At 41.7% G+C, this 15,272-nt stretch overlaps 1 protein-coding gene across 1 annotated transcript; it reads right to left on the bottom strand.

Moving 5' to 3' along the window:
- Nucleotides 1-102: 102 nt before the first annotated feature.
- Nucleotides 103-14,832, bottom strand: LOC115193553 (sideroflexin-1). Its single transcript, XM_029752280.1, has 11 exons — nucleotides 14,488-14,832; nucleotides 10,750-10,936; nucleotides 9,772-9,942; nucleotides 8,344-8,442; nucleotides 7,117-7,192; nucleotides 6,930-7,015; nucleotides 6,588-6,715; nucleotides 6,237-6,286; nucleotides 4,332-4,381; nucleotides 4,089-4,136; nucleotides 103-3,909 (listed from the first exon to the last, which is right to left on the bottom strand). The coding sequence occupies exons 2-11, from the start codon at nucleotides 10,911-10,913 to the stop codon at nucleotides 3,813-3,815; spliced, it is 969 nt and encodes a 322-aa protein (XP_029608140.1). The 5' UTR covers nucleotides 10,914-10,936; nucleotides 14,488-14,832; the 3' UTR covers nucleotides 103-3,812.
- Nucleotides 14,833-15,272: the final 440 nt, after the last annotated feature.

Raw genomic sequence — 15,272 nt, 5'->3', positions numbered from 1 at the left:
TCAAATGGGTACGTTCAGCAGGGCACAATGGTGTGGAACGTTCACTTTGTCTTACTTTTGTTCCTGAACAGTACAGTAGGTCTGTGGCCTGAGAAAGAAAACTCACATTTCAATCACTTTATTCTATAGCTCTTAGTAAATGTCTTACATAGTCCAGGTGTGACAGAACATATTCCAACTCAAAATGGAGAGGGCAAAAACAAGTAGTGAGCACCAATACTGACAACTACATGGGTACTGGACATGGACACACATTAACATGAAAACATTCATGGAGTGTAGCGACATCATAGATTGTCTTCAGTGTTGTGCCTTCAATGTGCTGCCAAGACCAAATTCCATGACATGCCGAAGCTAACCTAGAGATATTTAATAATATAAACACAATGACATGCCTAAGCTAACCTAGAGATATTTCATATGAAAGTTATTGCATGAAAATATCCTGATATAAAGCTGAAGCCGATGACAAAACGCTAAAGACCACTGCTTTTTCTACTTCAATCTCAAGCCTTGCATGTTTCTGTCAGCATAATCTAGCTATAAAAAGGCTGGGCTATAGGTTCATTTTTGTTCTAGTCACATTTCCTTGCCCTCCACACCAAAAGGAACAGAAAACAACTAAATGGCAGTGATAAAATAAAGCTAGCTGCTGCTGGATAACGTACTGTAACTTGACTTGGTTTATATCATACACATTGTCAAGCACATTATAGAAACAGGACAAACATTTCCAATACACGTGTATATATAAATATATTTTTTAAAAAGAAAGAAAAGTGGTACCCCCACCCTTTACATTGGTTATTACACAGCACCCAATTCCAGGCCAAAGACTGCAATTTTACCCAAGCTGCAACCCCCCCAATGCCCAAACATACAATGAAGAGGGTACCTCCTTTTATAGTAATGAGTGAGTGAATGAGTTTACAATGGTGTCAACTTGCTCATGAAATATGGGATTTTATTCAATTATGGACACAACATTGTGACTAGTGGAATAACCATTTACTCTGTGTGCGTAGGTACAGTACAGATGAACCAGTATCTACCGGAATTGGGGTTAATTCCATTTCAATTCAGTCAATTGAGAAGGAACTGACTCCAACCCTGGTATTTACAGTTGAAAGCCATGGCATAATGTAGTGTTTACTGTATGGCCATAACACTGCCGCAGTGCATCTGATTGTCTATAGACAATATACATTTGCAATAAAATGTTTGAGGAGCCTAGCCTGGTCCCAGTTCTGTCTGCGGTCTTGTTTAGGGTGACAATGACCATAGGATTTGGATAACACAAACAGAACTGGGACCAGGCTATGCGGATTCATTACAAAAAAAGTGTGGGGGGGGGGGGGGGGGGGGAAATAAGATTCGTATCAGTCTGTGGAGGAGATTCATTAATGTCCTCATTGCATAAATATCCACTCATTTCATTCAGAGGGAACTACCAAGCAGAGTGGTTTGGTAGACATGCAATACTGACTGATAGAGGAAAAGGTGCCCTATCACCTGGCAAGACTGCATAAACAGATCTGGGACCAAGCTATATGGCGCGAAACCGTACTAAAGTCAGCCAGGGCAATAGTGATGGGTGGTTTTGACAACTATATTCAAACTCTGACACAAACACACTGAAAATGTGTAATAGTTGTTCTAACTTCTAGCTGAATAAACGTTGCCACCTGGTGGAGAAATGCAACAGTGCACCCTGAAATGTTAAATCTCCTAATACCTCGCCACCATTTATTTGTTAAATATACCCTCTGTTACGTCACCTTAATCCCACAGAAATATACCTGTTGTACATACTCTATTTCCACCACACAAAGTTACTCAGTTGATACGGTACTATGAAATAGTCTAGACTACTAAACAACCATATCATTACTACACTTGACATCTAGCTGGATATTCAACAACATTAATATACTGTATTATAGCCCAGGTTTGATCAGGAATGCTCTAACTAAGCCCAGATTTTCCACACAGGAATTAAAGAGCCAAACATTACTTCCAATTGTCTTACAATCTAATCGATGATTTCCTTTTACACAAGGTTAAAGGGATACTGCCAGATTCTAGCAAATAAGCTGTTTAAGCGTATGCTAGCGTACATGTAGACTACCAATCATTGTGCTAACACTAGTTAGCCTTGGCCCGCAGAAATATCACTAACTTCCTTCACACTGCATGTAGAGACAACTGGTATCCACGATTTCATCAGAATCTGGGTAAGTGGAAAATGCCAGAATCTCACTGTATCCCTTTATGACCATGGGCTGCATTTACTAAAGACAACCGCAGGCCATATTAAATCAGCTTGGGAGCCACATTTGGTCAGCGGGCCTGTAGTTTAATACCCCTGGTTCTCACAACTTTGCTTTATGACAATAAAACGATATTTGGTACACATCACCAGAACACAATTAATCTAAAGCTAACATCATACAGAGTGGGATTCATATTTACTCTCTTGCCTCACCACACATCTAGGTCACCACTGCAAGTTAACTCTTCTTCTCTATTGTAACAGAAGAATGACTAAAGAGACAATACGCGTCAAACTGACAGGAGGGCTGTGGCAGGGTGGTTAGGACAAAACGGATACAATTCCTTTAACATTTAGACAATACAGTACATTCCCCTTCAATGGCAATAGTAATACACGGCACAAATTTCACCAACAATCATTCATGAGTTCTGATCCAAATTCATCCATAGTGTTTCCAAATCAAAAAAAGGCCTTGATATGGGGCTGAAACATTAAGCCTTGGATCCTGTTCTATAGAAACCTTTATTCTGCCATATCATTGTCATCAGTGCTACTGGGGATTTACTTACTGAAATCTCATTTAGGAGTGCTCATGCAATGTCATTGCACCTCTAAAGGTTTTCTTGATAACACAAACACACAGGGTTCCCGGTGCACTAGGCTGAGAGCGGTTGAGGTGGGACAGCATGTGTGCAAGTACACTTCCAAGGGAGATAGAGAGAGAAACTGTGCTCGTCAACTGGGTCATGTTCATTGGGGCACACTCACTGGAGCAAAACATTTTGCAACAGAAAACAATCCCTGGTAGACCCAAAAAGCAATTAAATAATGGGTCAGTCTAATGTGCTCATAAACCAACTGTTATCCTTCATTACCTGTACTAGACTACAGTTGAGCCAACTGAGGAGTGGATATCTAGCAGATTATATTTGGCTATTTTCTAATTGCAAGTCATGAATGGGTTTCAGTGCACACAGCTCAAAAGGGTACGATCTCAAACACAAGGGCAATAAATAACAAACACTTTGGGAAGGGAAAAAAAATAATATTCTCTGGGGTCAAATACAAGGGGTGACATGTATGTAGTTAGTGGTGATGGAAGTAGATTTGTCATTCTGTAACATTCACAGCAGTCAGTAACTAAACAGCCACAACCCCAGGAAGGATAAACACACCAGACTAAACCCAAATTTAACTATAGTCTGTTTGTCTGTCACACTACTCTCACCTCAGGTGCATCTCATTACTCTGAAGTGGCTTCCTCGTCTCCTTTCCTTCATCTACAATGATGACAAAAACCTGACTGGTAGCCCCCCCCCCCCTTATTCCATCCTTTCAGGCAAGGAAGCAACTTTTTAGGACTGAGACACACCCCTCACCATCACCCTAATCAAATCCTAAAGCATATAACAAACATCATAGTAAACAAACAGGTAAATACAAAAATAAGCATAAATATAATATTCTCTTTGCCTGCTGAGCTGTACTAGCAGGGTCCAGCTAGCAGAGGGGGCTGGTCTGTGGCGTGTGTGTGGTCCTACAGGCCTTTGTTGAAAAAGACGGTAGTAGTGTGGGGACTGTTCTGTCGTATCCTCTCCTGCAGATCTGGCTCCAGGCTGCTCACAGCCATAGAACTATATAGACAGGTAGAGAGAGAAAGAAGGGATGAGAGAGTGAAAGGGAAGGGGAATGAGAGAGAGAAAATGATTGATTAGACAGTTGTGTAGGAAAAGCAGATCCACGGTCTATATCTAAGGTATGTAACAGATCTATGGTCTATATCTAAGGTATGTAACAGATGGCCATAATGTACCTCTTCTGTGGGAACAGGGCACAGCACAGAGGAGTGGCAAACACCAGGCTGAAAGAGAGATGGGAGGTTTTGTCCAACCAGAGTTTAAGTAAACCGTGCAATACACATTGTTTGCAATCTGCGACGCTCAGTATTCAGAGCTCCAGTCCATTTAAAATGTTATGGTTAGTTTGCTTACAGTGCATGGATAAAATGTGTACCAAACAAACACGGTTTACAGTAACATTAACTATAGATACTTACCACAGACCCACTAGTCCCACCTGTACTGGAGCGTTTAGGACTGGGAACCGCTGAGGAGAAAACACAGTGAGAGAAAAAGTGAGACTTCAACCTGAAGCAATTTTTCATAAAAACAGTATACAGACATTACACCGACAGTACTGCAGAGATTTACAGGCATGGTCCAGATCTGTTTGTGCCATCTTGCTTATTCATATGGTCATTGGCAAAACAGCACAAACAGGTCTGTGTCATGACGTTGCCCTCTTTGAGCACAGGGAGGACAGTTGACCCCCTCCCCCTTGTACCATCCCCCAACCTACCTCCCCCCACCCAGGCCCTGTGTGAAGGGGTGGTAAAATTCTAAGAGGAGAATCTCCTGCCACATGGCCCATAGAGAGACACTGGAAATTCTTCCAACTCACAGAATTGGGGAACCGAACGACATTTATGTTCTGGAGAAGGTATAAAAGATTGGTGAAGAATCCAGCTACGAAATGGTCCGCTTGGTACAATTTTGTGATACTCAGAAGAAACAATATAGCCATATTACCATAAAACTGTTTATATAATAGCCTCAGCTATGGGACTTGCATCCAAATGGTGGTATAAAATGTATTAATAAGGATAAAGCTATTTGTAATACATTGAGATGCTATGTACTGATGTTAATGTGATAGAATTGTATTTCTGTACCAAGCTTAACTCAGTCATCGGCCCGCCCCCAGGGACACAGACATGACGCCTGGTCCTGTGACAAGCCTGTTCTATGGTCACTATAAAACCCCACCCTGATTTACTTTCTTCATACCAGCTTACCTCAGAAGAGAGAGCCAAGGTTTGACCCCCAATTCCTCTACTGAAAGTTAACTATACCACATGGTTAAACTTTTAGACTATCGAGACCGACAGAATAAGAACAAGTCTTTGATATTAATTATTAGTCTGCAGCTAAGTAAATTATATCATTAAACGCGAAGACCAACGAAACAGCCATTCTATAACGACATTAATGAATGTCGCTTTGAAAGATCCATTCTAACCGAGAGAGAGAACTCTCCAACAGAACGACTCTCCAACAAGGATCCCAACAACACACTGAGTGTAAATATATATTGATTGCAATTGTTCCCGAATGAGTGAGCGTTCATGTGCAAAGGATTAGCATATCAATTGTTAATATTAATGAACTCTGTGCCTCCTCAGCTGACCTTTTATGACCCTTTGTTTAACAAGACACCAGCCATGCCTGTTTTGCCCACTTGGGCACATTACTCTACCAATTCTTTGTGACGATAATTACTGTTTGTATGCTTTCTGTGAATTACTTAGTTTAGTAAATAAATGATTTTAAGACAATTGATGTATGGATGACTTTAGTAAAGGCTGGATTCGTGCAGATACAACAATTTACGACGTTTGGAATGAGACTGGACGCAAGGTAAAATACACCATTTAAACCAGAAGATAATTGGCCTATACTATAATATATCATGTTATAATATAGGAAAGATATATTAGGAAAATTATAACTTTGTAATCTGAATATTTTCCGTGGTGCCCCGATCTCCTAGTTAATTATAGTTAAACGATTAATCAGTTTAATCGCGTGATAATAATTACAGGGAGTTATTTTGATAAACATGTCTTCAGTTTAATGGTGACCCAAAGACACGACATCTGGGACCAGGCTAGAGATTTACTGGATATCAGACAGACAAAGCACAGAAGCCTGGATTTCCAACAAAAATTGCGTTGCATGTTTAACACGGCTGAACCATCCAGATTGGTTTGAACTCCAAATAGAGGGTAGGCATAGTGCAACAGTGGCTACATGCCACACTCTCCCTACTGACTGTAGAACCAGCTCCAGTAAGCCCATTTGCTGTAGAAAGCATGACAGGCATCTGGCTGTTGTAACATTACCTTCATAAAGGCTTTCTTCTCCAGGGCGTTCATGATCACAGGGGGTATAGCTGTAGACAGACAGAAAACAGTGAGTATTTTCAAGAGCAGCATTTCATTTCACAACACGTTGCTGATTCTGATAGTCATCTACGGTTTTAAGGAGGCTTTGCTAAATCATCTTTCCCAGAAGTACTGGTGTGAGGACTGAGTTTCAGACCAAATTACACATGACCAATTGATCTGGTTTGAAACTGCATGTTAACTCCTTACCCAGTGGTTCCCAAACTTTTTTGCGCTGTGAAATAGTGTGCCCCACCAGGTAAAAAAACAAAACAATGTTCAATCCATCATGTGTGAAACAGTGCTTACCCATAGCTGGCACAGCCATGCCAATCCTGGACACCACCACCTGAATGATGCCCGACTTGGCAGCGGTGACTGACTCTCCTAACCGGTTTCCATTCTCATCTGTCACTGGGATGCCGTACTTCAGCTCCCTAAGGAGACGGGCATAAGGAGAGGATGGAATTCAACCAAGCCCGTCATAGTCATGTTAATCAATTTGTATAACTTTCTTTTTTTTACAAATACATTTGAAACAAAGTGTTTGACAGCAACCCAGTCCTAACCCCTCACAGAGCTGACCAAAAAGACAGTCCTAAGGAAAACCTTTGTCCCTAGTTAGGAGTTGTGGTCTAAACTCTAGCTCACCTCTGCCTCATGAAGGGGATGTTGATACAGTTGGCAGCAGCTACAGCAAAGAAGGGGACGAACCGGCTCATGACGGCTGGAAGGCGCTGGAGAGGGAGTTTGTTTCAATGTAGATTTTTCACAGCGCTCAAAAAATGCAACGCAAATGTGCAAATCCACTAGAACTAAGATGATCCAGAGACAGTACCTTGGCTAGAGACTTGAGTCCCAGGGCTGTGACTACGGCTCCGGTGGTCGCACTGACGTACGCTGCAGCCAGCTGACTGAGAGAACATCACACAAAGACATTTACATCTCTCAATTTACTGAGCCTCAATACGGTTCCTGTTCCAGGCATTTACCAGAGTCAAGTCTATCTGATACACAGACAGAATGATCCTAAACACAGAGGTCTCAGGTCACAATACATACGGAATGTAGTCAAGGCGGTCAAGTCAAAAGCAACATTCATTGAACACCGAAATGTGGCAAGTCAGGCAAAGACAAGATGCACCAATAATGATTGGAATCGCCCCCCAGTCTACATGCTCGTTCCATGATGGTTTTCATCTGCATATGAACTGAGGAGCACCAGCATCGCAGGCTCCTATTCCTTATGTGTCCTGGTTAGAGTGGGTGCATCTCAATAGTCTAAAGTGGAATCCTTTCCTTTGTCTGCACTGATTTGAAGGAACTGGACAGGTGAAATCTGATAGCAACATAGTGTAAACCTTTCACCGATAATGTGTTTTGAAATTGGTGCAGATGTAAAAAGGACGCCCCTTTAAACGATTGAGATACATCCCTGGTTTGTACAGCCTCTCCACTAGGGGCTGTATGTATCAAAAGCCTCAGAGTAGGAGTGCTAATCTAGGATCAGTTCTCCCTTTTAGATCACAATGCATGGGATTACATGCATGGTGGGGTGACATGATCCTAGATCAGCACTCTTACTCTGAAACATATGGTCCCAGACCAGAAAGATATATGCAAATGCATTGCTTCCTCTACCAGTTTCAGACATTGAGGAAGGGGTACAGTCGTTCAGTTGGAATGGAGGAGCATGCTGAACTAAACAGTGGGGTGTAATACCGCTGTAAGGGGAGGAGTGTAGTGGACTGGGGTTCCACTGGCTAACCTCTGCCGTGCCCTGCAGGCCTCCATACAGAGCTAGAGGTGTATCACAATAGTCTACTATGGTCTTCTCACCTTGCCTCTTTCTTCGTCTGCACCGATAGGAAGAGAGAAGACAGGTGAAAGCAACATAGGGGAAGTGTTATGGGGATTTGCTCCCACCTATCCATGTCCTTTCAGATCAGTACTGATGAAGGAAAGCAGATGAGGAGAGGAAGCTAACTAAGGCTATGAGATGCACCCTAGTACAGGTACAGCAGGGCTGGTTTAGTAATGTGGCGTTAGTGTTCCCAGTCCCTACTTGGTGGTGAGGGCAGCATCTCCACTGCGGTTGGTGTAGTTGACCACAGCGTTGAAGGACTGGTTCACCCACTGCCAGAACACCACCGCTGGAGTCGTCCTGGAGGAGAGATGATGAAAACAAGGGAGAGAAGGGTAGGGAAAGGATAGAAAGGGAGACAAAGAAAGTGTGTGAACAAGCATTAATCATTTCAGATATTTAATTCAGAGGCAGAATGCTTGAATTAATCATTCAAACAAAGCCAAACCACGACTTGTAAAAAGGTAAAAATGTCACTTTCCACTTCTGTGCACGGTTTACATAATTTACAGTGTTTTTATTTTATTTAACTAGGCAAGTCAGTTACGAACAAATTGTTATTTAGAATGACAGCCTACCCCGGGCCAAAACCTAATAACGCTGGGCCAATTGTGCGCCGCCCTACGGGACTCCCAATCACGAGCGGTTGTGATACAGACTGGATTCGAACCAGGGTCTGTAGTGACGCCTCTAGCACTGAGATGCAGTGCCTTAGACCGCTGCGCCACTCTGGAGCCCAGTGTGACTATGATTGTATGCCCTTTACTCTTCAGACACACAACAATAGCTGCAGTGTGCTACTCTGGTCTTGCCCTGTGAGCAGGAATGTAAAAGGCACAGTGGAAGGTATGCAGACAGAACCAGAAAACAATCCAAGGCATCCACACGCTGCAAGGCCAATATCGGTGTCCTGACCCTCAATAAACGGCTTAGGAATTTTCCTTTCCGATGCCCTCAAGATAAAAAAACAAAATGTTTTAAGTTTTACATTTTAGCCGACGCTCTTATCCAGAGCAATTAGGGTTAAGTGCCTTGCGCAAGGGCCCATCGACAGATTATTCACATAGTCGGCTTTGAGATTCTAACCAGCAACCTTCCGATTACTGGCCCAATGCTCTTAGCCACTATGCTACCTGCCGCCCGAATACACAGAACACTGCCATCGAACCCAGTCTTCAGTTGAAAGAGAAGAGACCACACCGTTTGGGAAAGTCAACTGCATAGGTTGTTTATGCCATTATGTGAGAAATTCTAACATGCTACATTTATTCTACACGATTCTATGCACTTTTTGTCCTGGCATAACTTACTATACAGCAAGAGAGAAGAGCATGAGCAGCCCATATGGTGTATGTGATTAAATGAAGCCAGCCAGCAACAGCACGCACCATCCACAGCGTGGGTGGAGATTTAATCCTCATGAAGAATGTTGAAATATCCCTGCTGTGCGGTTAGTTGCCACATCTCTGACGTGCCTCTACATTTCAATCTGCAACATTAACATTTCACCTCATCAGATCTTCCCCTTCCAGTACGCTGCTCTGTGTATTTTTAATTGATGTGTTTTACGCCACACACAAATTGCATTTAACATGTATTGAATTGAAAAGTCATCCACCCCAGTGGTACCTGTAGAATGTGAGCATACAGCCGGTGATGGTCATGTTCATGGGGACCTGGGCAGACATGCGTCCCACCACCACCATCTTCTCTCCGGTGTCAGGGTGGAAGGCAGAGTCATAGACGTACTTGGCTCTCCACAGCTCATCTTCTGTCAGACCTGGCTTCACCACTCCTAACCTGGACACAAGCACATCCTCTAAACAATGAATGAAACACAAATTCTTAGCGTCGGGGCAACTTATTGCAAAGTTTGATTCACAGAAACATGTGCTAAAATAAATATAGGCTAAAGCTTCACCTACCTACAATGTTTTAACAAAAACAAATTGTATATTGGACATGTTTTGCAGATGTTAGCGCAGATGCAGCAAAATGCTTATGTTTCTAGCTCCAACAGTGCAGTAATACCTAACAATAAACACAAATCCCCCAAATATTTCTGCATTTCTTTATAACAAAGACAGTCTTAGACATTTATTTTGGTGTTTTCAGTTCACCTCTGATGTAAGAGAGAAACTGGTATGACAGATGTTCCAACCTACAAGCCTAATTAGTGGCCTGTGTCTAAAGATGTTTGTTTGTTTCTCTTATTACACCGTGGGGGGACAAGAGAGATATCAGGTTAAGGTGACCGCTAGCTAGCTCCTTGAACTCCTCAGTTTAGACTAGAGACAATGTTGAGTCCATGCTCATACATAAATGCATTAATGAAAATTGATTCCTACCCAGGGGCCAGGGTAACTTCCAAATTACCATTCACATTTTAGGCCACAGTAAACCACCCCTCTAACATAACCCAATGTCAACTCCACTACCACCCCTACATTCCTCTCCTCCCATTAATCTCTCACTCTACCCCCTTTCAATACCTGTAGATCTCTACAGAGACTGGTATGTTCTCCAGCATCTCAGAGGACTTTAGGATGTTCCTGGGATCAACCACCCTCCTCCTTCCTTAGGTGTCCTCCCCCCTCCCCTCCGTACCTGTAGTTCTCCACAGTGACCCGTGCGTCCTCCAGGGTCTTAGAGGACTTGAGGATGTTCCTGGGGTCGGTGACGAAAAAGAAGTGCTGGGCGCGGCCCATGAATGTGCTCTGGTCCCATCGCGGCTCCTTGATGTTAATGTTCAGGGACAGATCTCCAGACATCCTTGAGGTTACTATGAGACCACCTGACAACAGAAACAAGTGTTAGACATGTGATTATTCTCTGCACATTTGACAAAGACTTTCTCATTTTATTTTTTTGCCCTGTAATGTTAGAAAGACAAAATTGGCCTTGTGGATGAATTCAACCAGCTCATGGAGCCTAGTGACTCGAGCAGAACTCAAAAGGCAAATGATAAGAGATTACTCCTCCTTCCCAGCTAGGACTAAGCCCCCCCCACCTCTCTGATCCATTTATAACTCCCTCCCTCTACAAAGCCTAGCTCAACAGCCAAAACACACCTCCTGATTGGAGGGGCCCTCGCCACCTCTACTATCCTCCCCAAATCAAAATAAAAAGGACAAGGAGGCTATCATCAGGGCTGTTTCTATTTGAGCCAACTGGTCATTGTAGGAAAGTAACGGTGTTGTTAAATACAGAAAGACTGGCCTTAACCAAATTCTCTGACTATGGAGCTTGCCCCAAACTGCATCAGCATTATTGAAGTGAATTACATTGCCATCCTGAATCTTCCAGCATTTTACGCCCAAATTCAACCTGAATGACGAGCAGTCCAGCACTCAGTTTGAGAATAGGCCTACTGGCTGTCTTTTACATGCATATCTAGGCTATGAATCATCTGACCAAAGCTATATCAGAGCCTGGCAGTACAACAATAAACAAACTGAGGCATGAAAAGTCTAGCTTCCAACCATTGGAGTTATCATGATTTTTGGTTTCCTAGGTAATCAGATGATAAACAGTTCTTTCAAGCTGAAGGTTACCAAAGTAAGTTCATTGCAATGTGGCTAAAAACATGATTACCGCTACTTCAAATTAACGTGGTTTCTAGCTGCCTGAAACATATCAAGGAACATGTTTAGGCTATGTGCAATGAGAGGATCAGTGGTGACATGTCATTTTAGCAACAAAAAAAATTACATGTCACATATCAGTTTGCAAACAATGTAAAAAAAAAAATATATATATATATAATTGAGTTAATAAAGCCGCACACAAACATGGTCTATTTTTTGTTTTCTCGAGTAAGGCAGCTCCAAAATGCAGGTGTTTCAGCCTAGCTCAGTGCTTTCTGTGGTCGTAGGGCACGCCAGCAGAAAATACGGAGCGTTGCACCGTTAATGGCTAAGTGTTTGGTCACTCATGGGGACACTACATCACCACCAAGTCTAAGGACAGAGCTAGAAAATTCAAGCCCCTTGGGCACTTCTAATGTAACTATGGCAGCACCCATCTAAGAAGGCTCAAGGTCATTGGCCACAGATAAAATTACAAAAAAAATCACGCTAGATCTACAGTAGTTTTCAAAATCTAGCTAGTAGTCATCATGAATCAAGTCAACAATGTACTGGCAAATCCTTTTTAATCCTTGTCATATGAAGAGAAACTATTGATAAAACGTATCGGTGCTAATCGGCCATAAACATTACACAACAAGCTGGAAATTGTAAATTCAACAATGAGTTTGGGAGGAATCAGTGGCTAACTGCAAGCATTGCAAAGCAATCATTAGCCTGCTATTCAGTGGACTGGCTGTATGGTTCCAAGTCTAAGATTAAGGGTCTCTTTACCTAGTTTAAAATTATAAACATTAAATATTAGCCGTGCTGTCAATGAAGCATGACTTGTGCCGCGCTCAAAACAACTTAACTCGGAACTGCAAAATCTGACTTCAAGACAACTGGGATCTCAGGAAAAACAAGCTACGGCAGGGAAAATACATTTTGAACTTTCATCCAACTCGGGAATTGTAAAATCGGGAATCTTTCTAGAGCTACAACCTTTTTGTTTTGTTCCCAAAAATGTATTGTATGCTGCTGCATAAATTATGTAATATGCCAGGGAGATATGTATACTGTAGCTAAGAAAGTAATACTAAGTGTATGTTGTGTAGTAAGCTGTTCGTAGCTCATGTGCTTCACCCTAATAATTTGGTTCTTTTCCCCCTCACAACTTAGCCTACTGTTCTAACTTGGTGGTGCACATGTAGCCTATAACCTGTTTTTGAGAAATGTAATTGAATATTGTAAGAGCTTTCATTGTCTGCATATATGCCCCCTTTATTTATCCTACGGTTCTGACTTGGTGTACAGGGAGAACCCTGTAAGAACGGCCCATGATTATAAAGGATTTGCCTGTATATATTGTTATTTTTACTGCTGCTCTTTAATTACTTGTTACTTTTATCCTTATTTATTTTTTTAAACTGCACTATTGGTTAGGGGCTCATAAGTAAGCTTTTCACTGTAAGGTCTACACCTGTTGTATTCGGCACATGTGACAAATACAATTTTATGTTCTGAATTCTGTTGCTGTACATTTCAAAAGTGCTGAACAAATAGTTATATTGACTACATCCGTCCTAGCGCACTCATTAATGTCTTAATCGAAATTACAGATTGCCTCTTATCTGCTTGTCTTCCCCTTATGCCATAGCTTGTACATCTCAATTGTCAGAAGAATCCACATTTTTTTAAGGCCGTAAATGAGGCTGAATGAAGTGCTTCGCTGTCAGACAAGGCACCGCTGATAGCCAGGTGTAGCAGTAGTTTAGGGCAATTACTGTATTGTTGCTTTGCTGGCATGCATCCCACCCCCAATTTATTTATTTTTTGCCCCACCAAGATTTACATGATAAAATCGCCACTGGAGAGGACAGTGCACATGCATTGGCCTATATTTTGTTATGCAAATCAAGTTGTAAGCCTAAACACATCCAAAACAATGTAGTTATTTTCACATAATAGTAAACCAATTGTTATGTCTATACAATAACCACTTGTGTAGACGTCATTGCGACATGGTATTCATTTACAAATTCTGTACTTAAACCAACTGGACAACAAAGATGACCATCAAATACATTGTAACACCTTCCTTCTCTTTGTCAACATATTGCAGTAAGACCACGTGGGAAAATATGTAACGTTAGCTATTGTAATCAACAAATTGAACCCTAATGAACCCAAGCTTTATTGCAATAAGGTACGTGACTGGTGCAGAAGATGACAGATGGGCTGTCACACATTTCTGGCATTACTATAGGCAGAATCACTCACTGCGTGACACTCACGAAAAGTAAAGGAGAAAGCAAGACTAAAACTGAAATGTGCATAGCTACAAATTGTTAATATTACTTGAATTTAACGTTAGGTGACTAGAAATCAACCTGCACTTAGCATCACGCTATTGACAAGTCATTGATTCAGCGATGTGACATTTAGTGAGTGCAGTTGACATTAGCTAGCTAGCTAACGTTACTTAGCTAGCATGCTCACTTTTAGTTAACTAGCTACTTTTCTCAGTTGGCTTGTCAAATATTGAAGCAGTAGAATGGGTGTCTGACAGACACTGTCTTGGTATGAATTACTATATTGTGAACGAAATGGTGACTTTTTAGTTAGCTAGTTATATGGCTAACTTCTAGCTAGCACGTCACCACGTTGAAAAAAAGGGGGAAACGACCGAACGTTAGCATCTTCGTGTTAGCTTGCGCTAGCTATACATTTACTGCATGCACAAACTTTGCCAACAAAAACACCAAAACATACATACCTTGGTTCAATGTCCACCAGCTGTGTTCACTATATAATTGCAGAGAGCTGTAAAACTGTGACCTCTCAGTGATATCACTTAATGGATTGATGTACACGGTGCCAGTCTCTCTACCTTGAAAGCTGAGGAGAAAAGACAGGGTCGTCCTTTGTTACCACAACCACAAAGTCATAATTATGGCTAAACCCCGCCTATTTCTACAATTGATCTTCTTAAAATCTTAAACCTGACCCTAACCTTAAACTTGACAACTTAGCTAACCATATGCATAGCCCTAACATTAAATTAAGACCAAAAAGCAAATGTTTGTTTCATGAATGTTTACGATATAGCCCATATTGACTTTGTGGCTGTGATTACTATCTAGTGACAACCGGAAAAGGGCGGTGTCGAACTACAGTCATTTGTTCCATAGCGATGGGAGGTTGGCTAGAATCACTGGGCGTTGGTGGCAAACGGAAAATGATTGGTTTATTGTATCTGCCTAGGCAAATACTTTCAAAAACAAACTTCTCAAATAGTAAAATATATGTATTTCTATAAGATTGACCTGGATAAATCAAGATTATATAAGAGATACATCGTTTTTTTCCCGGACATAAATAGATATTTTAAATAATGTTTTTCTATTTCTCAGTCTATCAACGTTGCTACATTTTGGTTCGAGACCTTCCTCAAGCCTTCAAATGTTCCTGTGTCCCTCAACTGAAGGCGAACAAAACAGTGTTTTCCAATCCCACCAGAGCCCAACTATGCATGCACAGCCCAGTGGAAACTAACTGTGT

This window comes from Salmo trutta, chromosome 5 (assembly GCF_901001165.1).
Source record: "Salmo trutta chromosome 5, fSalTru1.1, whole genome shotgun sequence".
Taxonomy (NCBI): Eukaryota; Metazoa; Chordata; class Actinopteri; order Salmoniformes; family Salmonidae; genus Salmo; species Salmo trutta.
This window is presented reverse-complemented; position numbering and strand designations above follow the sequence as displayed.